The sequence below is a fragment of the Thalassophryne amazonica genome, chromosome 4 (assembly GCF_902500255.1).
Source record: "Thalassophryne amazonica chromosome 4, fThaAma1.1, whole genome shotgun sequence".
Taxonomy (NCBI): Eukaryota; Metazoa; Chordata; class Actinopteri; order Batrachoidiformes; family Batrachoididae; genus Thalassophryne; species Thalassophryne amazonica.
Genome location: NC_047106.1, coordinates 138,128,847 through 138,154,061, shown reverse-complemented (window position 1 = coordinate 138,154,061; position 25,215 = coordinate 138,128,847). Strand labels below are relative to the sequence as shown.

The 25,215-nt window shown below is 42.7% G+C and overlaps 1 protein-coding gene across 3 annotated transcripts in view; it reads left to right on the top strand.

Moving 5' to 3' along the window:
- Nucleotides 1-25,215, top strand: part of si:ch211-14c7.2 — a 62,324-nt gene that overhangs the window by 5,781 nt on the left and 31,328 nt on the right. For all 3 annotated transcript variants that reach the window (XM_034168671.1, XM_034168672.1, XM_034168670.1), the window contains 2 exons: nt 20,075-20,214; nt 21,221-21,357. In XM_034168671.1, the coding sequence (XP_034024562.1) occupies nt 20,075-20,214; nt 21,221-21,357 (277 nt within the window). The remainder of the gene's footprint in view (nt 1-20,074; nt 20,215-21,220; nt 21,358-25,215) is intronic.

Below are 25,215 nucleotides of genomic sequence, written 5' to 3'. Positions count from 1 at the left end.
TTAGCCTTTTTTTAATGTCTGCACCCCAATTGTTTTTATTTGACTCGCTTGTAGCTGATTACAGCCACCAGCTGGACCTCCTGTTGAACCTTTTATAATATATAAATTTAAGAATGTGACCATCAAATGTTCCTTGTGACTCGGTGTGGTGGAGCAGCCCTCGAAGAAAGTGAAAAGCAGGAAAAATGTGACAGCAGTCATGTGACCTTTTCAGCTACTGTCATGGTTTAATATTATTTTCATGATTTCCTTCTTGGCAGCTTGGTGGCTTAGTGGTTAACACTGCTGTTGCCTCACAGCGAGAAGGTCATGGGTTCAGTTCCTGCCTGTGGCCTTTCTGTGTGGAGTTTGCATGTTCTTCCCATGTTTGCGTGGGTTTCCTCCCACATCCAAGGACATGCAGGTTAGGTGGATTAGAATCTTTGACTTGTCCGTAGGTGTGCAAGTGGGTGTGACTGTGTTTGTTTGTCTGTTTGTTGCCCTGTGACTGACTGGCGTCCTGTCCTGGTTGTACCCCGCCTCACGCTCTATGACTGCTGGGATAGGCTTGATCGCCCCTCCTGTGTCCTCTGCAGCTCATTTTAATCCAGACATGAGCCGGTGTCGCCGACCGAACAGTCCCCCTAAAAATCTGTCCCCCTGAGGACGCGGTTCACTGATTATCACCTTGTTTCTGCTTCAAACTGCCTCCAGTCATCATCTATCTCATTGACAGAAGCTTTTGTACAACAATCACTCCCACATAAATTCAGCATTATTTCATCATAAAAGGTGGTGGAAGCGATCAGAGCTAAATAAGGTGCTAGCTGATGCGTGCACTGCATGTTGACCATTTCACAGTGTCACGGAATTTCACCTCGTTTCTGCTTAAAACTGACTTTAGAATGATTTAAGAGGGTTTACCTTTATCATCTGATGGTTAATAATCACATTAATCCATTTGATTGCTTTGGGTAAAGAGACTCTGTCTCAGATGTGCTGCTGTGGTGTGATATGATGTATGCGCGGATGCAAAAGGGGGACTGACGTTTAGGGGCGGACCGTTCGGTCTGCGACACCAGAGGTCACAGAATGTTGAATGTGTTCTTCTCATATTTAATACTATTTTTCTGAATGTACAGAGTTTATACACCACTGAAATATCAAACTCTTTTCTTAGTTTAAACAAAGTTCATTTAGTAAATAATAACAGTAAACATGCCGATGAGTCGCCATCGCTCTGACACGTGACGACGTGTGGTTCTGAGCGTCACATTGTTTTTCTCGCACAGCCGTGTTAATCAGCCCCGTGAGCATTCATAAAGCTCGCCTTCACTAATCACCTCAGCACGGTTTCCACCACAGGACCAGAGTGGACTAAGCCGGGGTTTGGCTCCATAATTTTCACATGCAGATAAAGAAAATGACACAGACTGAAGGTCGGCTTTAAACTGGACCAGTATTATTATTATTATATTTTATTTGCTTCTGTTTTGTCATTTTATTTTTAAATGGGCCACAATGGAAATAAGTGTTTTCACTTTCTTGTGTCATCCATGTATTTTTAACATATTTACAATTATGTACTTACATTGAACTTACCAAATAAAATCATGCACACGTGCATGCTTTTAATATAAAGGCGATTTACCACCTCCCTGCTGGAATGGCGTGTTAGTTCACATAGGAATGTAATTAACAACATTAGCAAATATCCATAGTTTCTCAAAAAATATTTGTCCTATCAGTGTTCAGTTTTAGCAGTGTTCATTCTTGACCAAGAATATATAAGCATACAAAATGGCAAATGTCAGCTGTCCCCAGTCGCACGTACACAGAGCTTTTAGTTTTTTTCTGCATTCTGCTGGAAGCAGGTGTTCTTAATTTTTGTACACGCACAAACAGAGACTGTGGTGAAAGACATTAAAGCAATACTGTTTTCACTCATGATAACGACAACATGACACTTAACTAAACTGAATAAACTAACTGAACTACAAAAACACAATAATTTCAATTTATTTATTTAGTTTATATAGCGCTAAATCACAAATAAGCTGCCTCAAGGCACTTCACACAAGTAAGGTCGAACCTTATCAACCCCAAGGGCAAGCACACAGGTGACAGTGATAAGGAAAAACTCCCTCTGATGATATTGAGGAAGAAACCTCAAGCAGACCAGATTCAAAGGGGTGACCCACTGCTTAGGTCATTATACCAAAAAGGTTTACAATACAGAACACAACACAGCAACAATTGTTGAGAGTCCATGTAGGTGTCCCGTCCACTGTTGGGGGTGGGGGAGGGAGGTGGTTTGGTGGTTGTGTTGGGGAGGGGGGTCGTTGAACAATTCATTGGATCTGTTCCTGCAGCAGAGTCCTTTCTGCATCCACTACAGAAATCATCTAATCCAGCACATGGATCCAGCCGCATCTTGGACAGAGAGAAAAAGAAAACAGGATCAGTCAGCCAGGAAAACTAGACTTAAGGTATAAATTGTCAGCATTAAGCAACAGGAAAGCAGAAGAAATACGAAGGTGATCTCCAGCCACCAGACCCAGACTTTAGATAAAGTTGAGGCCTCAACCTGCTCTGTTTACTAATAAAATGAATTTAAAAGGGTAGGAAGCATAGTAACATACTATGCCAGTATACTAGCCATACGAAAGGGAAAATAAGTGCGCCTTAAGTCCGGACTTGAAAGTCTCCAGAATCAGAATCAGAATCGCCTTTATTGTCATTGTAATTTACATTGCAATGAGATTTGAGTGCAACTCCAAAAGGTGCTTTTCCAAGGTGCGAATAATTGTTAGCCAAATAAAAGATAATGAAATTTAACAAATAAATTATTTAAATATATGTACAATTAAATAAAATGTGGACCAAAGTAAAATGTAAAATGAGAATTATGTACAACTGTGGAATGATACTGCATGGGAAAATATTGCCCATGGTTTACAGATATTGCACAAGAAACTTGAGAGTGCAGATTAATGTGATTTATTATTGTTCAGTGCAGTGATTGCTCTGGGGAGAAAGCTGTCTCTGAGTCTGTTTGTCCTAGTTTTGATTGACCTATACCGTCGGCCGGAGGGTAGTAGGTCAAACAGGTGGTTGCTGGGGTGAGATGTGTCTTTGCTGATGCTGGCAGCTCTGCTGAGGTAGCGAGAGCTGACAATGTCTTCCAAGCTGGGCAGAGAGCAGCCAGTGATCCCCTGGGCCATGTTGATCACCCTCTGCAGCGCTCTCCTGTCTGCTGCTGAGCACCCCCGTACCACGCTGTGATGCAGTACGTCGGGATGCTCTCGATGGTGGCTCTGTAGAACAGCACCAGCAGCTTCTCCTCCAGATTGTTCCTCCTGAGCACCCTCAGGAAGTGGAGTCACTGCTGGGCTTTCTTCACCACCACTGTGGTGTTGGCAGTCCAGGAGAGGCTGTCAGAGAGCTGCACTCCCAGGACCCTGGTGGAGCTGACACTTTCCACACAGTTCCCTTGGATGTAGAGCGGGGCTGGGTCAGCCCTGCCCTTCCTGAAGTCCAGGATTATTTCTTTTGTTTTTGTGGTGTTCAGCGGCAGGTTGTTAGCTGAACACCACGCTGTCAGCGGGTTGACCTCGTCTCTGTAATCAGACTCATCCCCCCCTGAGATGGTATCATCTGCAAACTTTATGATTATGTTTGATAGATGGGTTGGAGAGCAGTCGTGTGTGTAAAGGGTGAACAGGAGGGGGCTCAGTTCACAGCCTTGAGGGGAACCAGTGCTGAGTGTGATGGTGGAGAAAAGGTGGGGGCCATGTTTCACGGACTGTGGGCGGTTTGTGAGGAAGTCCTTGATCCACTGGCAGATGGAGGTGGAGATGCCCAGATGTGTCAGTTTCTGGACCAGGATCTCAGGGATGATGTGGTTGAAGGCTGAGCTGAAGTCCAGGAAGAGCATCCTCACATAGCTCCCCTGGTGCTCCAGGTGGCTCAGCGCAGTGTGGAGCGCTGTGGTGATAGCGTCCTCTGTGGAGTGGTTTGCCCTGTAGGCAAACTGGTGGGGGTCCAGAGTGGGAGACAGACAGGCCCTGATGTGCTGAGAGACCAGTCTTTCAAAGCACTTCATGACCACAGGTGTAAGTGCAACAGGCCTGTAGTCATTTATGCTCTCCACTGCTGACTTCTTGGGGACTGAAATGATGGTGGAAGATTTGAGGCAGGGTGAAATGATGGCCTGCGACAGGGACAGGTTAAAGATGCAGGTGAAAACTCCAGCCAGTTGGTCAGCACACGCTTTGAGTACCTTGCCAGGTACAACATTGGGGCCGGCCGCCTTCCTGGGGTTCACCGCCTTCAGCACACGTCTCACTTCGTGTTCCTGAAGTGTTAGTGTGCTATCACTCTTGCTTGCCTCTACTGGTGGTTGGCTCTCACTGCGGTATTGTATCACTTCCTGTTCCGTAGCACAGCAGTGTTTTGCTGTATCTGTTAGCTGTTTAATCTGCGCAGTTAGATTGATCTAGTTAACTAGATAACGATTTGTTTCACAGTGTAATCTTCACGTGCCTTAACTAAAGCACTCCCTCTGCTGAATCACCTCTAAATTATTTACACATTATTCACTTTGTGTGTTTTTAGGAATCCGCTAGCTTAACGCAGCTACTAGCTCTTAGCCGGTTTAGCATGGCGGCTTCTCTTGTCTCTCCAGCACTTTTCTGCTCTGGGTGTGAAATGTTTAGTTATTCCTCGGCCTCCTTTAGCAGTAAGGGTACTTGTAATAAGTGTAGCTTATTCGTAGCTTTGGAGGCCAGGCTGGGCGAATTGGAGACTCGGCTCCGCACCGTGGAAAATTCTACAGCTAGCCAGGCCCCTGTAGTCGGTGCGGACCAAGGTAGCTTAGCCGCCATTATTTCCCTTCCAGCAGATCCCGAGCAGCCGGGAAAGCAGGCCGACTGGGTGACTGTGAGGATGAAGCGTAGCCCTAAACAGAAGCCCCGTGTACACCGCCAACCCGTTCACATTTCTAACCTTTTTTCCCCACTCGGCGACACACCCACCGAGGATCAAACTCTGGTTATTGGCGACTCTGTTTTGCGAAATGTGAAGTTAGCGACACCAGCGACCATAGTCAATTGTCTTCCGGGGGCCAGAGCAGGCGACATTGAAGGAAATTTGAACTGCTGGCTAAGGCTAAGCGTAAATTTGATAAGATTGTAATTCACGTCGGCAGTAATGACACCCGGTTACACCAATTGGAGGTCACTAAAATTAACATTGAATCGGTGTGTAACTTTGCAAAAACAATGTCGGACTTTGTAGTTTTCTCTGGGCCCCTCCCCAATCGGACCAGGAGTGACATGTTTAGCTGCATGTTCTCCTTGAATTGCTGGCTGTCTGAGTGGTGTCCAAAAAATGAGGTGGGCTTCATAGATAATTGGCAAAGCTTCTGGGGAAAACCTGGTCTTTTTAGGAGAGACGGCATCCATCCCACTTTGGATGGAGCAGCTCTCATTTCTAGAAATCTGGCCAATTTTCTTAAATCCTCCAAACCGTGACTATCCAGGGTTGGGACCAGGAAGCAGAGTTGTAGTCTTACACACCTCTCTGCAGCTTCTCTCCCCCTGCCATCCCCTCATTACCCCATCCCCGTAGAGACAGTGCCTGCTCCCAGACCACCAATAACCAGTAAAAATCAATTTAAGCATAAAAATTCAAAAAGAAAAAATAATATAGCACCTTCAACTGCACCACAGACTAAAACAGTTAAATGTGGCCTATTAAACATTAGGTCTCTCTCTTCTAAGTCCCTGTTAGTAAATGATATAATAATTGATCAACATATTGATTTATTCTGCCTTACAGAAACCTGCTTACAGCAGGATGAATATGTTAGTTTAAATGAGTCAACACCCCCGAGTTACACTAACTGCCAGAATGCTCGTAGCACGGGCCGAGGCAGAGGATTAGCAGCAATCTTTCATTCCAGCTTATTAATTAATCAAAAACCCAGACAGAGCTTTAATTCATTTGAAAGCTTGACTCTTAGTCTTGTCCATCCAAATTGGAAGTCCCAAAAACCAGTTTTATTTGTAATTATCTATCGTCCACCTGGTCGTTACTGTGAGTTTCTCTGTGAATTTTCAGACCTTTTGTCTGACTTAGTGCTTAGCTCAGATAAGATAATTATAGTGGGCGATTTTAACATCCACACAGATGCTGAGAATGACAGCCTCAACACTGCATTTAATCTATTATTAGACTCAATTGGCTTTGCTCAAAATGTAAATGAGTCCACCCACCACTTTAATCATATCTTATGATTATTCCTTATCTGATGATTCCTTCTTTATGTTCTCTAATGCCATATACCAACACAGGGCAGAGTAGCTACCTAAACTCTGTAAGTGAGATAGAGTATCTCATCAGTAGTTTTACATCCTCATTGAAGACAACTTTGGATGCTGTAGCTCCTCTGAAAAAGAGAGCCTTAAATCAAAAGTGCCTGACTCCGTGGTATAACTCACAAACTCGCAGCTTAAAGCAGATAACCCATAAGTTGGAGAGGAAATGGCATCTCACTAATTTAGAAGATCTTCACTTAGCCTGGAAAAAGAGTCTGTTGCTCTATAAAAAAAGCCCTCCGTAAAGCTAGGACATCTTACTACTCATCACTAATGGAAGAAAATAAGAACAACCCCAGGTTTCTTTTCAGCACTGTAGCCAGGCTGACAAAGAGTCAGAGCTCTATTGAGCTGAGTATTCCTTTAACTTTAACTAGTAATGACTTCATGACTTTCTTTGCTAATAAAATTTTAACTATTAGAGAAAAAATTACTCATAACCATCCCAAAGACATATCGTTCTCTTTGGCTGCTTTCAGTGATGCCGGTATTTGGTTAGACTCTTTCTCTCCGATTGTTCTGTCTGAGTTATTTTCATTAGTTACTTCCTCCAAACCATCAACATGTCTATTAGACCCCATTCCTACCAGGCTGCTAGAGGAAGCCCTACCATTATTTAATGCTTCGATCTTAAATATGATCAATCTATCTTTATTAGTTGGCTATGTACCACAGGCTTTTAAGGTGGCAGTAATTAAACCATTACTTAAAAAGCCATCACTTGACCCAGCTATCTTAGCTAATTATAGGCCAATCTCCAACCTTCCTTTTCTCTCAAAAATTCTTGAAAGGGTAAAACAGCTAACTGATCATCTGCAGAGGAATGGTCTATTTGAAGAGTTTCAGTCAGGTTTTAGAATTAATCATAGTACAGAAACAGCATTAGTGAAGGTTACAAATGATCTTCTTATGGCCTCAGACAGTGGACTCATCTCTGTGCTTGTTCTGTTAGACCTCAGTGCTGCTTTTGGTACTGTTGACCATAAAATTTTATTACAGTGATTAGAGCATGCCATAGGTATTAAAGGCACTGTGCTGCGGTGGTTTGAATCATATTTATCTAATAGATTACAATTTGTTCATGTAAATGGGGAATCTTCTTCACAGAATAAGGTTAATTATGGAGTTCCACAAGGTTCTGTGCTAGGACCAATTTTATTCACTTTATACATGTTTCCCTTAGGCAGTATTATTAGACACCATTGCTTAAATTTTCATTGTTACGCAGATGATACCCAGCTTTATCTATCCATGAAGCCAGAGGACACACACCAATTAGCTAAACTGCAGGATTGTCTTACAGACATAAAGACATGGATGACCTCTAATTTCATTGCCAGGCGAGTGAACTGTCCAAAAATTGCCCTCAGACCCCAGGGGGTTAAAGTCATTTTTTCAGCACAACCTCACCTGTGTGACCTTACAGCTTTTCTTTCATTCTGACATACTGCATTAAAACAGTGACCCAATATTCACCCAAAACATAAAATTCAAATCAGAAAAAAGTTATTTTGTTTTACTGTGAAAACCAGAAATATTTTTAACGAATGATTTTCATAACTTAGAATGTAAATATAAATTGTAAACTTCAAAAATATATGTAAAATGTAACATAAACAAAGTTATGTACAACAATTCACATTAAAATGCAGGAAATGCTTCAGGCGGTTTTTGTGGCTATTTACATGTGGCAAGATGCCTCACAAATCATATTTGTGCCACTCTGAAGAACAATTCCTGTTCAATGCACATCAGAAGCTCCAAGAATTTGTACAGATATTCCACCTCAATATCCATGTGTAATTCCTTAATTGTTTTTGTAGCATTTTTATTGGTGTTGGTACAGACTGTCCTGGCTGTGTTGCTCCCCCCCCCCCCCCAAAAAAACAATAGAAAAAGGAAAAAGGTTTTTTGGACTTTGGGGTGGGGGGGGTGTCTCTACCTGAACTCCTGTGTTGTCTGCTCCTGGAGCTTGATTAGTGCTGTGGCAGTGTGTATCTCCACCCTCCTGTGCTCCAAGACACGCCGCTGGAGCAGAAGGAAGGAGAAGCGCGCGGCCCGATCTATTGAGCTGATCTGTGTGCACAGATCGGTGAATCCACTTGCTCTCGTTCGTCCAGAGCAGAACAATAAATTCCACTTCATCATCAGATTGATCACACTCTGGTTCAGACTCTGATGATGCACTCCGCAGTTCGATCATCTTCATGCAGTTCCAAAAAAGAGAGAGACTTAACGCGTGTTCGAAGACGCCTGATTATTTTGACGCACTAAGTAAAAAAACTACACCACACACGAACTACACATGCTAAAACACACTCCAAACACAGCAAATATCACAACTTTCAAAACTGTTTGCGTCTGCTTTTCGCACCACACAAAACCACAATTTTCTTCTCTCAGCAACCAAATTACATGGAGTGGGGATCACTGTTTATTTTGTAATTTATTCTACACTTGTGATAAAAAAAAACGATTTGTGTGTTTTTTTTACTTCTTTCCTGTTGCAGACAGAGACACACAGATGAAAAGTCCCATTCACAAAACGCGCATGCACACACACGTTATGAAACACTTACATTATGAAATGTTATGAGACACTTATTTTCTCAGTAATCCTGTATTAATAGGACTTAAAAGATTAAGCTAGCGACAGCTGCTAAAAGTGCCCCATTAGCATGCAAAATTAAATAAGATGAGAATTTCACTCAGGCAGCACGGTGGATTAGTGGTTAGCACTGTTGCCTCACAGCGAGAAGGTCATAGGTTCGATCCCTGCCTGTGGCCTTTCTGTGTGGAGTTTGCATGTTCTCCCTGTGTTTGCATGGGTTTCCTCCAGGTGCTCCGGTTTCCTCCCACATCCAAAGACATGCGGGTTCGGTGGATTGGAATCTTTAAGTTGTCCGTAGGTGTGCTAGTGGGTGTGAATGTGTTTGTCTGTTTGTGGCCCGGTCTGGCATCCTGTCTTGGGTGTACCCCGCCTTGCACTCTGACTGCTGGGATAGGCTCCAGCCCCCCTGACCCTTAATTGGACTAAGCAGTTGAAAATGAGTGTGAGTTTTTTTTTTTTTTTTTTTTTTTTGCCTGATGATGGCCTTTGGCCGAAACGCTGCTTGCTTGTTTGCTTGATTAAATTCACCCTTGTGTTGTGTTGCAAGTGAGGCAGTGTGCAAGAGTTTTTTTGTTTGTTTGTTTGGCTTAAATATCTTAAAATAAGAAGTATCAAAAAAATTCACCCCCGTGCAGTTGTCACGGAGGAGGAAATGATCTATTCTCGAGGTCAGTCATCCGGGCATTTAACCTCTAGGTGTGGGTTTTGTTGGTGAACACATCACCAAACTCAATACAAATGCATGTAATTTGGTCACTTTTCAAAGGGGTCAGACTTGTCAGTAAAGTCAATTTAATGAACAATGGTTCATTTCAGGTCATTTTAATGTATAAATCTCATTGCTCGCTGTCAGCTGGCCGTTAGAAGCTAGTTAGAGACAAAACTAAACTGGCTGATTTCAACAGAACAGCATACAGACTGAACGAGTTTTCACCGAGCGGATAGTCATGGAAGTACGAATTCTCGCCTTTGGATTGGACACTTCGCTGAAGTGATGTGGCACTGACCTTGAGATTAGAGGCAAAATGTTTTTGTACCAGGCTGTAAACATGTTGATTTTTGCTCTAAAGTTGGACATTTTAACAAGAAGTCAGCCTCAAGTGGCCAGTCAAGGAACTGCAGCGTTTTTCCCATTGAAGCTTACCGCTTGAATAAAACACAAGTGAATGAACAGGCACAGTCAGCGCATTGTCTACGTGCACGTGCACATGTGTTTCTTGTTTTTCTGTCAAATCTCAAATGGTCATGTGGGAGCCATCATCTGTGTCCTGCTGTAATCTGCTCTGGTCAAATAAAATCACTAATATTTTGTTCATATATGTGTGTGTGTGTGTGTGTCTGTGTGTGTCAGTGCATTTGTTAGGAACAACTTGTTCCTCGAGTGAGAGTCTGGCTAGGACTGGAGCAGATTCCTAACCTCCTCTGTGTCTCCACATGGCATTAATCTGTTAGGGTGCCGTTACGTAGGGACTGTTGGGGGAAGGCGCCCCGGGACTCTGAGCTCCTGTTGGCTCTAGGTTAAAGGGCAGCAAGTGCAGGCAAATCCACCGAAGTGTGATGGGTCGAGGCCTCGTGCAAACTCTGAGCAAACGAAGGTGATGTGAGATGTCAGCATGTTCCAAAGTGAGACCCAAATATTCCCCAAATAGGTTCCATGCAGTGCGATGTAATGGTGCACTGGAATAATGTTTTTGTTTGTTTATATGAAGAAAAAAAAATTGGTATCTGTGGTTGCTAGAATAATTGTGTAAAAATGACAGTAAAACAGTGTGAATGCCTTCACAGAACATAAAGTATAAAAGTAATAGTAAACTAATAAAACTAATAATAATGATAATAATTTACAAAAACAATTACTTTGTTATCCAGCTAAGGGATGTCTCTTTATGTTGACATGCAGTTGGCACTGATTGCACCCATTCAGTGACATTTCTTTAGGCTTCTCCCACTTTGCTCGGGGTCACTACAGGAGGTTTTGTGCCTACAAAGTCACAGGATACAGTCCAGACCTGTCACCCATTGACAATGTGTGACGCATTATGAAGCGCAAAATACGACAACGGAGACCCCGGACTGTTGAACAGCTGAAGTCGTACACCAAGCAAGAATGGAAAAGAATTCCACCTACAAAGCTTCAACAATTAGTGTTCTCAGTTCCCAAATGCTTATTGAGTGTTGTTAGAAGGAAAGGTGATGTAACACTGTGGTAAACATACCACTGTCCCAGCTTTTTTGAAATGTGTTGCAGGCATCCATTTCAAAATGAGCAAATATTTGCACAAAAACAATAAAGTTTATCAGTTTGAACATTAAATATCTTGTCTTTGTGGTGTATTCAATTGAATATAGGTTGAAGAGGATTTGCAAACACAAAAATATAAATGCAACACTTTTGGTTTTGCTCCCATTTTGTATGAGATGAACTCAAACATCTAAAACTTTTTCCACATACACAATATCACCATTTCCCTCAAATATTGTTCACAAACCAGTCTAAATCTGTGATAGTGAGCACTTCTCCTTTGCTGAGATAATCCATCCCACCTCACAGGTGTGCCATATCAAGATGCTGATTAGACACCATGATTAGTGCACAGGTGTGCCTTAGACTGCCCACAATAAAAGGCCACTCTGAAAGGTGCAGCTTTGTTTTATTGGGGGGGGAAACCAGTCAGTATCTGGTGTGACCACCATTTGCCTCATGCAGTGCAACACATCTCCTTCGCATCATCCGTGAAGAGAACACCTCGCCAACGTGCCAAACGGCAGCGAATGTGAGCATTTGCCCACTCAAATTGGTTACAACGACGAACTGGAGTCAGGTCGAGACCCCGATGAGGACGACGAGCATGCAGATGAGCTTCCCTGAGACGGTTTCTGACAGTTTGTGCAGAAATTCTTTGGTTATGCAAACCGATTGTTTCAGCAGCTGTCCGAGTGGCTGGTCTCAGACGATCTTGGAGGTGAACATGCTGGATGTGGAGGTCCTGGGCTGGTGTGGTTACACGTGGTCTGCGGTTGTGAGGCTGGTTGGATGTACTGCCAAATTCTCTGAAACGACTTTGGAGATGGCTTATGGTAGAGACATGAACATTCAATACACGAGCAACAGCTCTGGTTGACATTCCTGCTGTCAGCATGCCAACTGCACGCTCCCTCAAATCTTGCGACATCTGTGGCATTGTGCTGTGTGATAAAACTGCACCTTTCAGAGTGGCCTTTTATTGTGGGCAGTCTAAGGCACACCTGTGCACTAATCATGGTGTCTAATCAGCATCTTGATATGGCACACCTGTGAGGTGGGATGGATTATCTCAGCAAAGGAGAAGTGCTCACTATCACAGATTTAGACTGGTTTGTGAACAATATTTGAGGGAGATGGTGATATTGTGTATGTGGAAAAAGTTTTAGATCTTTGAGTTCATCTCATACAAAATGGGAGCAAAACCAAAAGTGTTGCGTTTATATTTTTGTTGAGTGTATATATATATATATACACAGTGAGGAAAATAAGTATTTGAACACCCTGTGATTTTGCAAGTTCTCCCACTTAGAAATCATGGAGGAGTCTGAAATTTTCATCTGTGAGAGACATAATCTAAAAAAAAAAAAAAAATCCAGAAATTCCAGAAATCACAATGTATGATTTTTTTTAAATAATTTATTTGTATGTTACTGCTGCAAATAAGTATTTGAACACCTGGGAAAATCAATGTTAATATTTGGTACAGTAGCCTTTGTTTGCAATTACAGAGGTCAAACGTTTCCTGTAGTTTTCACACACTGCAGCAGGGATTTTGGTCCACTCCTCCATACAGATCTTCTCTAGATCTTTCAGGTTTGGAGTTTCAGCTCCCTCCAAAGATTTTCTGTTGAGTTCAGGTCTGGAGACTGGTCAGGCCACTCCAGGACCTTGAAATGCTTCTTACGGAGCCCCTCCTTAGTTGCCCTGGTTGTGTGTTTGGGGTCATTGTCATGCTGGAAGAGCCAACCATGACCCATCTTCAATGCTCTTACTGAGGGAAGGAGGTTGTTTGCCAAAATCTTGCAATACATGACCCCATCCATCCTCCCTTCAATACGGTGCAGTCGTCCTGTCCCCTTTGCAGAAGAGCACCCCCAGAGTATGATGTTTCCACCCCCATGCTTCACGGTTGGGATGGTTTTCTTGGTGTTGTTCTCATCCTCTAAACATGGTAAGTGGAGTTGATTCCAAAAAGCTCTATTTTGGTCTCATCTGACCACATGACCTTCTCCCATGCCTCCTCTGGATCATCCAGATGGTCACTGGTGAACTTCTTGGCCCTGCCCTTTTTTCATTGTACATTATGCCATTAGGTTCTGTTATTGCCCATCATGATGTGTCCTTTCATATGTACGCGGATGACTTACAAATCTATCTGTTCTGTGACTTCTTTTTCAGACACACAGTCCATTAATTCCTGTCTCACTGACATAAAGTGCTGGCTATCACAAAACTTTCTCTGTCTGAACAAGTCAAAAACTGAATTTATCCTCTTTGGATCTTCCAGCCATGTAAATTCAGTTAAAAACATCACTTATTTTGGCTCTCAGCCTAACCACACTGTCAGGAATCTGGGTGTGATTTTTGACTCATATTTAAAATTTAATAAACAAATTGACTCTGTGGTTAGAGCAAGCTTTTTCCAACTCAGACAGTTAGCTAAGGTCAAATCTTTACTAAACTGCAGAGATTTTGAGAAAACCATCCATGCTTTTGTCAGTTCACGTCTGGACTATTGTAATGCTCTGTATACTGGACTCAAGCCTCTCTTTACCGTCTGCAACTGGTGCAGAATGCGGCTGCTCACCTCCTCACCAGCACTCACAAATACTATCATATCACACCAGTTCTTTACTCCCTCCATTGGCTCCCATTTCAGTTCCGAATACATTTTAAACTCTTGTTGTTCATCTTTAGTTCAATCCATGGCCTCGCACCGCCTTACCTCAGTGACATTTTGATCCCTCACCAGCCCAGCAGAGCCTTGCGCTCTTCAGACCAACACCTGCTGGTGGTTCCAAGGTCGAGATATAGACAGTGGGACGATCGTGCCTGTGCCGTGGCAGGTCCTAGACTCTGGAACTCTCTTCCTCTGGAGTTACGCTCCATCTCATCCCTGCCCCTGTTCAAAGCCAGGCTGAAAAATGTATTTGTTTCAATTGGCCTTTGACACAGAGCTGTGACTCCCTGGAAACCAACAGCTGTAATATATTTTAGATGTATATGTTTTATCTTATGGTTGTTTTTAACTGTGTGCATAACTGTGTGCAGCACTTTGATCAACTTTGGTTGTTGTAAAGCACTTTAGAAATAAAAAACTTGATTGATTGATTGATTGGGCACTGGTGAACTTCAAATGGGCCTGGACATGTGCTGGATTGAGCAGGGGGACCTTGCTGCCCTGCAGGATTTTAAACCATGACAGCATCATGTGTTACTAATGTAATCTTTGTGACTGTGGTCCCAGCTCTCTTCAGGTCATTGACCAGGTCCTCCTGTATAGTTCTGAGCTTTCTCAGAACTATTAGAATTTAAAATTCTTCTTCTTACTTATAAGGTTTTGAATAATCAGGTCCCATCTTATCTTAGGGACCTCGTAGTACCATATCACCCCAATAGAGCGCTTCGCTCTCAGACTGCAGGCTTACTTGTAGTTCCTAGGGTTTGTAAGAGTAGAATGGGAGGCAGAGCCTTCAGCTTTCAGGCTCCTCTCCTGTGGAACCAGCTCCCAATTCAGATCAGGGAGACAGACACCCTCTCTACTTTTAAGATTAGGCTTAAAACTTTCCTTTTTGCTAAAGCTTATAGTTAGGGCTGGATCAGGTGACCCTGAACCATCCCTTAGTTATGCTGCTATAGACGTAGACTGCTGGGGGGTTCCCATGATGCACTGTTTCTTTCTCTTTTTGCTCTGTATGCACCACTCTGCATTTAATCATTAGTGATCGATCTCTGCTCCCCCCCACAGCATGTCTTTTTCCTGGTTCTCTCCCTCAGCCCCAACCAGTCCCAGCAGAAGACTGCCCCTCCCTGAGCCTGGTTCTGCTGGAGGTTTCTTCCTGTTAAAAGGGAGTTTTTCCTTCCCACTGTAGCCAAGTGCTTGCTCACAGGGGGTCGTTTTGACCGTTGGGGTTTTACATCATTATTGTATGGCCTTGCCTTACAATATAAAGCACCTTGGGGCAACTGTTTGTTGTGATTTGGCGCTATATAAAAAAAAAATTGATTGATTGATTGATTTCTCAGAATCATCCTTACCCCACAAATTGAGATCTTGCATGGAATCCCAGACCGAGGGAGCTTGACAGTCATCTTGTGTTTCTTCCACTTTCTAATAAATAAATCATAACAGCTGTTGTCTTCTACCAAGCTGCTTGTCTATTGTCCTGTAGTCCATCCCAGCCTTGTGCAGGTCTACAGTTTTGTCCCTGGTGTCCTTAGACAGCTCTTTGGTCTTGGCTATGGTGGACAGGTTGGAGTGTGATTGATTGAGTGTGTGAACAGGTGTCTTTTATACAGGTAACAAGTTCAAACAGGTGCAATTAATACAGGTAAAGATTGGCTTCTTCAATTTCAATTTCAATTTATTAATTTATATAGCGCCAAATCACGACAAAGTCGCCCCAGGGCACTTCACATAATTCACAACAACACAAATTAATCTAAAATCAAAATTAAAAGCAAGAAAAGTACAGTAAAAAGATAAAACACAGTAGAATAAAAAGAAATTACAAAGCAAACACAAACAGATTAAAAAATTAATGATAAGACAGTCTAAAAAAGTGGGTCTTCAGTCTTGATTTAAAAATCTCCACCGTGTCAGACTGCCGAATAACAGCAGGTAGATGGTTCCAAAGAGCCGGACCATGGTAGGAGAAGGCTCTATACCCCACAGACTTTTTGTTTATCCTCGGAACACACAGAAGCCCTGCGCCCTGCGAACGCAAAGGCCTCGCATGTACGTAGGGCTTAACCAAGTCCGCCAGGTAGGAAGGTGCCAGTCCATGAACAATTTTATAAACCAACAATAAAACTTTAAAGTCCGATCTGGCAGAAACCGGTAGCCAATGAAGGGATGCCAGAATGGGAGTAATGTGGTCAAACCTTCTACTTTGTGTCAAAAGTCTGCTAGCAGCATTTTGTACCAACTGAAGTCCTCGAATGCTAGACTGCGGCAAGCCAGAAAATAAATCATTACAATAATCCAATCTAGAAGAGACAAACGCATGAATCAGAGTCTCAGCATCAGCCATAGACAGGATGGGGTGAATCTTTGCTATATTTCTCAGATGAAAGAAAGCAGTCCTCGTAATGTCCCTAATGTGGAGGTCAAAGGATAACATAGGATCAAAGATTACCCCAAGGTTCCTCACTTTGTCAGTATGATGTATAACACATGAACCTAGGCTAAGTGCCAGAACCATCATTTCAGTCTTATCAGAGTTCAAAAGTAGAAAGTTGCTAGACATCCAACTTCTCACTGCTGCAAGACAGTCCTGTAAAGATTTTATGTGGACAGGATTTCCAACAGCTATCGGCATATACAACTGAGTATCATCAGCATAACAATGAAAAGCAACCCCAAAACGCCGCAAAATGTTCCCAAGGGGTGCCATATACAGGGAAAAAAGCAGGGGACCCAGAACGGATCCCTGCAGAACCCCGAACTTCATGCCCTTAAAGTCAGAGGTAGTGTCTTTGCACAAAACACAATGGGAACGACCAGACAGATAAGACGTCAGCCATGCAAGAGCAGTTCCAGTAATCCCGAAACAGTTTTCTAGCCTATCAAGTAGAATATGATGATCAACTGTGTCAAACGCAGCACTGAGATCCAACAACACCAATGCTGTAGTAGTATCTGAGTCCATTGCTCGCAGAAGATCATTAACTACTTTAATAAGTGCTGTTTCTGTGGAGTGATGTCTTCTAAAAGCAGACTGCAGTGGCTCAAAAAGGTCATTCTCAGTAAGATAGTCCACAAGCTGCCGTGAAACCACCTTTTCCAGAATTTTAGAGCAGAATGATAGATTTGATATCGGCCTATAATTTTTCAATACACCAGGATCAAGATTAGATTTCTTGAGTAGTGGTTTAACCATGGCAGATTTAAAACAATTCAGAACAGATCCAGAGTTTAAAGAAAGGTTAACAATTTCCAGCACAGTCGGCCCAAGAATGGGCCAAAGATCCTTAAACAATTTTGTTGGTATAGGATCAAATAAAGAAGTTGTGCTTCTAGTAGACATCACGAGTTTCGTCAGCACACCTTGTGAGATACTGTTAAATTCCGTGAATCTAGGTAGCACCTCAGTGGTAGTCACCAGCTCAGTAGCTGAATACAATGATTGGACCAAAGTATGCTGAGATGTGCTCAATCTAATATCTTCTATTTTCTTTTCGAAATAGTCCAGAAAGTCCTGTGCAGAAAAAGGAGAACGACCAACAGGTGACTGTCCATGAATAAGAAATGCCACCGTATCAAACAAGAACTTTGAGTTATGCTTGTTTTTGTTATCAATTCAGAATAATACGCCTGCTTCGTAGCCAATGCTTATAATCTAAAATAGCTTCACACCACGCAAGGTGAAACACCTCAAGTTTGGAACTATGCCATTTCCGTTCCAACCCTCTAGCCTTCTGCCTAAAGGTCACGCAAATAACTGTTGAACCAAGGTGTCTGTGCTTTGGGAAGCATGGATTTCCATAAATGATTTACTGAGGGGATCAGAGGGCTTATTTATATAAATGTTAAAGTCACCAATAATCAAAATGTTGTCTACACTAGTTGAAAGATCAGAATATGGGCCAGGAGGCCTGTAGACAGTGACAATATAACATATCTGATTTCCAGTTTTATGACCTTGGCAGTACTTAGCATCATGGGCATAACGGAGAATCAGATGCTCAAATGAATTATATTTTCTGACCCCCAACAGTTACTAAAGTAAACCTGGATTTATAAATAAAAGCAACACCACCGCCTTTCCTCACATCACGTGAAACATGACTAAAAGTGTACTCCGGTGGGCAGGCCTCATTCAGAGGAAGGACAGCTGTGGATTTAATCCAGGTTTCACATAATCCAGGCATATCCAGGCGATGATCCACAATTAAGTCATTCACCAGCAATGACTTCAGAGACAATGACCTGATGTTAATGAGACCCAAACTAAGGATCTCGGTGGGATCAGCTGATTTTAACGAAGTCATGCGGAAGTTCTGCTCCTCAGCAGCCAGTGACGCAGCGTGTTTCAGCGGCCGGAGGAGCTCAGGTGAAACACCGCGTCTGCGAGTCCGCAGACGACAGCACCGGCATAAAAACTCCGCAGCCCGGCGAGAGGCAGCAGCGGGAAGCTGCGGCACAAACGGGCACAGCTTTAGCGGAGCCGGTCCGGTCATCGGAGAGGACAGTTCAGGAGCAACAGGAGGAATCCAGCAGCCTCTCAAGCGCAGCGAGCACTCCCATGCCCAAAAATATCATCCATCCCACAGGAGGCGAGGATCAGACCCTCTAGTGAAGGCTGCCATGTAAAACTTAAATTTCACTGATGCACCGCTCCGCTTTCCGCGCATTCTAAAGTGCCTCCTCCGGAGAGGAGCGCAAGGGAAACGGAGCAGGTGGAGCGGGACGTCCGCGAGCACAGGTGGCAGAGCAGGGCGGGGCCCTCCAAGCCCGGACCCAGACGACAGCAGCGGCTCATAAAGAGCATTAATGTCCAAGAGAGACTGACGACCATACACAAGCAAGGCAGAGGTGTCCCGGCAGAACACACATAGCAAAAACACAACAACAAATAACAAAAAACTCAACAAGCGGTGCTTCTTAAAGAAAAATTAACAGATCTGTGAGAGCCAGAATTCTTGCTGGTTGGTAGGTGTTCAAATATTTATTTGCAGCAGTAACATACAAATAAATTATGAAAAAAGTCATACATTGTGATTTCCAGTTTTTTTTTTGTAGATTGTCTCTCACAGTGGACATGCACCTAAGATGAAAATTTCAGACCCCTCTATGATTTCTAAGTGGGAGAACTCGCAAAATCGCAGGGTGTTCAAATACTTATTTTCCTCACTGTGTATATATGTATATATATATATATTGTAATGGATTGATAAAACAGTTGCATTTTCATTCCTTCTCATAATGTATCTGTAAAATTATCATTATTATAGATGTAACATCTCATCATAATCATTCAGATGCACTGCGCTGTGCTGCAGCAATAAGATGCATTGACACACAGTGACACACAGTATTTTTGAATAGGTTGGGCAATGTTCACGACTAGTTCACAGAATTAATGTGTGCCAGAAGTTTTGAACATTTCAAAATTTTCTTTGCGCACTGGCACAATTCATGCACAGTTTCCAACATTTTGCAACTAGTTTAATCACTGGCACGCTGGATTGCGTGCCAGTGCTGGAATCAAATTCATGCAAGTGTCAAGATGCACCTCAGGTCGTTTTTCCGGAAATGCACCTGTTAACTTGCCGAGCTTGAGGGATAATTAGCAATAAAATACATCAATGACCACTATTATGACAGCATATACACAAATAAACTTACAACCATGAATACTTTGATGTTGTGTTGCTAACCAGGTTATCAAATAACATGTGACATGTCCTTTAAAAACATGACCTGGAATACAGATGTCTCATGTGATAAAGTTTACGTCAAAGAAACATGTCTGTGGTGACACCCTTCATCACAGTATGTGTCCCCCTCGCTATCTGCCGTGTTGCCTTCGCTGCTTGACATGCTCCCCCCGTCTGATGTGTGCCCCCCGCCCGCAGCCTGACGTGTCAAGCTTCAGGGTCTGCTTTGCTGTGATTAATCCTCTGTGGGCTTTATGTTTCTATGTTTCTCTCTGCTCTTGCTTTTTGCATCAGGTGTACTCAGCCAATCACCAGCTAGGACAGGTGCACACAAGACCCAAGTTAGGAACCACTAGACTCTGGTTTGTTTGCAGAGAAGTTAAGGTCATGTTCCCTAATAACACACAGCATGTGTGTGTGTGTGTGTGTGTGTGTGTGTGTGTGTGTGCGTGCGTGTGTTTGCTCTCTGGCTATCAGGTTGGACAAACGGTTCCTCCCGCCAGTCTGAGGACACCTGGACAGCCTTTCCTCAACAACTTGTGGAAGAAGGTGGTGATCCTGCGGGACAATGGTGGCCCAACGGAGCTGCGGAGGAGAAGACAGCCAATCAGAATCTGGTACAGCTGGTTCTGTGTTCAGCCAAACATATATATATATATATATATATATATATATATATATATATACATACGTATATACAGAGAGGAAAATAAGTATTTGAACACCCTGTGATTTTGCAAGTCTGAAATTTTCATCATCAAGGTTCAGCTACAATATGCCAAAAGGTACATCTGAGATTCAAGCATAGATTTGATGTTTTGGTGAAAGAAAATCCTTCCCTGTACCACTTCATCATGAAGCTGTATAACTGGGGATGCAAAATGCAAAACGTACTATGCACAATTTCTCCAGTCACAGCCACAGAAGCCTGTAACTTCTTCTGGGTTGTCTGGGTGTCTTGGTGTCTTTCGTCACTCTTCTTCTTGCACAATCACTCAGTTTTTAAGAACTGTCTACTCCACACAGATTTACTATAGAGTGTCATACTGTTTGTATTTCTTCATAACTGATGTAAATAAAGTCCAAGAAATATTCAGGAAGTTGGAAATATTCATGTATCCATCTCTTGACTTGTCTCGCAATTAAAACGCAATTAAACTGAATATTTCCAGGATTTATACCAAAGTGTTCCATTACTTGTGCAACCCATCATCTTGGCTTTTATATTTTTAGAATATAATAGAATAGAAAGCCTTTATTGTCATTATACACAGCAAATACAGTCTGCATAGTACGACGAGATTAGGGGTACAACGAGATTAGGGTTTAATTAGATTTAATTAATTTATTTCAAGTTGTAGAGATTTGCTTTCACTTTGAGTTTAAGTAAGATTATTTTAGAAATGTTTATGTTTTTTGTTTGTATTTTTTATTTGAAATGGCATGAACAAATTAAAATGTCTGAAATACTAAGTGTTCCAATATTTTTGGGTGGCACTGTATATACATATATAATATTCTGACTCATGCTGGATTTAATTTTTCCTTAATGGTCATTAGTGAGAATTCAGTGTTTTTGAACATCATGTTGTCAGATTATGAGTGACCCTGTCTGTCCTGTAGTCTGCTGTCTTCATGGTGGCATTCCCCTCACTGCCTGGACTGTCCTCAAGTGACCCCTGTCACCAAGATCCTGTTCCCACATTGAGCCAGCTCCTCAGCATCAATCAACAGCACAACGGAGGTGGTCAGGACTGGGGGTAAGTTCACCATCCTGACCAACATACCCTCATGTTCCGCCTGGGGAGATCATGACAACACATACTTTGGTACCAAAATTCCAAGAACTTAACTCTACTCATTTTTCTGCAGTGTTTGTAGTACTGCAGATATTCAGGATGTAATTCTTCCAGATTTACCAAAACCAAAGACACACCAGCATAGAAGCAGCAACACCTCCACTTCAACTCATTAACCAGAAAGGGTCAGACAGAGGACTTTGTGTTTGAAGCTGGTGAAGAAGGAATAATAATTGATTTGACATTTGTAAAGATGTCATTGGGCATTTCAGACCAAAGGAAACCTCAGATTTACTGAAGGACCTAAAAGATGGCTCAAGATCTGTTTGAAGATTAGTTTGTATTGGCTTCATTCTGTTTGCAATAAAATATAAGTCAAAGTAAATGCAAGAATCATTTTTTTTTTTAATATGTGGTTGAATTATATGGTGCATCTGGAGTGTGTTCACAGCGCTTCACTTTTGTTATGTTACAGCCTTATTCCAAAATGGAGTAAATTCATTATTTCCCTAAAAGGTCTGCTCACAACACCCCATAATGACAACATGAAAAACGTTTTTTTTTATTTCTTGTTTTTAATTTATAGTGCAGCCGGAAAGTATTCACAGCGCTTCACTTTTTCCATATTTTGTTACTCCAAAATGGAGTAAATACATTTTTTCCCCTCACACACAATGTCCCATAATGACAATGTGAAAAACTTTTTTTTTTTTAGATTTTTGTAAATTTATTAAAAATTAAAAAACTAAGAAATCACATGTACTTAAATATTCACAGCCTTTGCATGAAGGTCAAAATTGAGCTCAGGTGATTCCTGTTTCCACTGATCATCCTTAAGATGTGTCTACAGCTTAATTGGAGTCCACCTGGAGTAAATTCAGTTTATTGGGCATGATTTGGAAAGATACACACCTGTCTACATATATGGTCCCACAGTTGACAGTACATGTCAGAGCACCAACCAAGCATAAAGTCAAAGGAATGTCTGTAGACCTCTGAGACAGGATTGTCTCAAGGCACAAATCTGGGGAAGGGTGCAGAAAGATTTCTGTTGCTTTGAAGGTCCCAATGAGCACAGTGACCTCCATCATCTGTAAATGGAAGATATTCAGATCGACCAGGACTATTCCTAGAGCTGGCCGCCCGTCTAAATTGAGCGATCGGGAGAAGGGCCTTAGTCAGGGATGTTACCAAGAACCTGATGGTCACTCTGTCAGAGCTGCAGTATTCCTCTGTGGAGAGAGGAGAACCTTCCAGAAGGACAACCATCTCTGCAGCAATCCACCAATCGGGCCTGTATGGTAGAGTGGCCAGACAGAAGCCACTCCTTAGTAAAAGGCACATGGCAGTCATCCCAGAATTGGCTAAAATGCACCTGAAGGACTCTCAGACCACGAAAAACAAAATTCTCTGGTCTGAGGAGACAAAGATTGAACTCTTTGGTTTGAATGCCAGGCATCATGTTTTGGGGAAACCAGGCACCATCCCTACAGTGAAGCATGATCAATCAATCAATCAATCAGTTTTTTTATATAGCGCCAAATCACAACAAACAGTTGCCCCAAGGCGCTTTATATTGTAAGGCAAGGCCATACAATAATTATGTAAAACCCCAACGGTCAAAACGACATGATGGTGGCAGTATCATGCTGTGGGGATGTTTATCAACAGCAGGAACTGGGAGACTAGTTAGGATTGAGAGGAAGATGAATGCAGCAATGTACAGAGACATCCTGGATGAAAACCTGCTCCAGAGCGCTCTTGACCTCAGACTGGGGTGACGGTTCATCTTTCGGCAGGACAATGACCCTAAGCACACAGCCAAGATATCAAAGGAGTGGATTCAGGACAACTGTGTGAATGTCCATGATTGGCCCAGCCAGAGCCCAGACCTGAATCTGACTGAACATCTCTGGAGAGATCTGAAAATGGCTGTGCACTAATGCTCCCCATCCAACCTGATGGAGCTTGAGAGGTGCTGCAAAGAGGAATGGACAAAACTTACCAAAGATAGGTGCACCAAGCTTGTGGCAACATATTCAAGAAGACTTGAGGCTGTAATTGCTGCCAAAGAACTTAGCAAAAAAGTCAACAAAGTACTGAGCAAAGGATGTATATACAACCCCAATTCCAATGAAGTTGGGACTTTGTGTGAAATGTAAATAAAAACAGAATACAAATCCTCTTTAACCTATATTCAACTGAATACACCAGAAAAACAAGATTTTAATGTTCAAACTGATAAACTTTATTGTTTTTGTGCAAATATTTGCTCATTTTGAAATGATGCCTGCAACACGTTTCAAAAAAGCTGGGATAGTGGTATGTTTACCACTGTGTTACATCGCCTTTCCTTCTAACAACACTCAATAAGCATTTGGGAACTGAGGACACTAATTGTGAGTGTCATGATTGGATATCCCTTAGTTATGCTGCTATAGACGTAGACTGCTGGGAGGTTCCCATGATGCACTGTTTCTTTCTCTTTTTGCTCTGTATGCACCACTCTGCATTTAATCATTAGTGATCGATCTCTGCTCCCCTCCACAGCATGTCTTTTTCCTGGTTCTCTCCCTCAGCCCCAACCAGTCCCAGCAGAAGACTGCCCCTCCCTGAGCCTGGTTCTGCTGGAGGTTTCTTCCTGTTAAAAGGGAGTTTTTCCTTCCCACTGTAGCCAAGTGCTTGCTCACAGGGGGTCGTTTTGACCGTTGGGGTTTTACATAATTATTGTATGGCCTTGCCTTACAATATAAAGCGCCTTGGGGCAACTGTTTGTTGTGATTTGGCGCTATATAAAAAAATTGATTGATTGATTGATTGATATAAAAGGAGCATCAGACTCAGCCATTCACAAGCAAAGATGGGGCGAGGATCACCTCTTGTGAACAATTGTGTGAAAAAATAGTCCAACAGTTTAAGAACAATGTTTGTCAGTGTTCAATTGCAAGGAATTTAGGGATTCCATCATCTACAGTCCATAATATAATCAGAAAATTCAGAGAATCTGGAGAACTTTCGACACTTAAGTGGCAAGGCTGAAAACCAACATTGAATGCCCGTGACCTTCGATCCCTCAGGCGGCACTGCATTAAAAACTGACATCATTGTGTAAAGGATCTTACCACGTGGGCTCAGGAACACTTCAGAAAACCATTGTCAGTTAACACAGTTCATCGCTACATCTATAAGTGCAAGTTAAAACTCTGCCATGCAAAGTGAAAGCCAAATATCAACAACATCCAGAAACACCGCCGCCCTCTCTGGGCCCGAGCTCGTTTGAAATGGACGGACGCAGAGTGGAAAAGTGTGCTGTCGTCTGATGAATCCACATTTCAAATGTTTTAGAAAATCATGGACTCCGTCCAGATGGCCACGGTGCGCGGCCCTGACGCGCTGACTCGCTGTGACACACGATGTATTCAGTGTGATTGCGCATTGTTCAGGTCTAGTGCACGTGATGATTGGGGGGGTCCGGCACAATGGGGACGTGCCGACACGATCAGACTGCTCCAAATGCTGGTGGGTTGCCATTTCAGAAGCCAGTTCGAATGCCATTCAAAGGAGCAGTCACACAGCAGTACGACTGCCGTAAATATTCCCCAATACGAATGCAGCATAACAGTAGTGCGTCTGTTCTCTACATTTGTGCTTGCCGGCCTATTTAGCGTATTTTCCTTAGTGCTACACAAATGCTGTCCGAGGAATTTGAATGCAGCTCAAATGCAGTTCGACTGCAGGTCGAATTGCAGGAATGATGTTTGAATGTCCATCCCAGGGGTGGCCACGTCCGGTCCTTGAGAGCCACATTCCTGACACTCT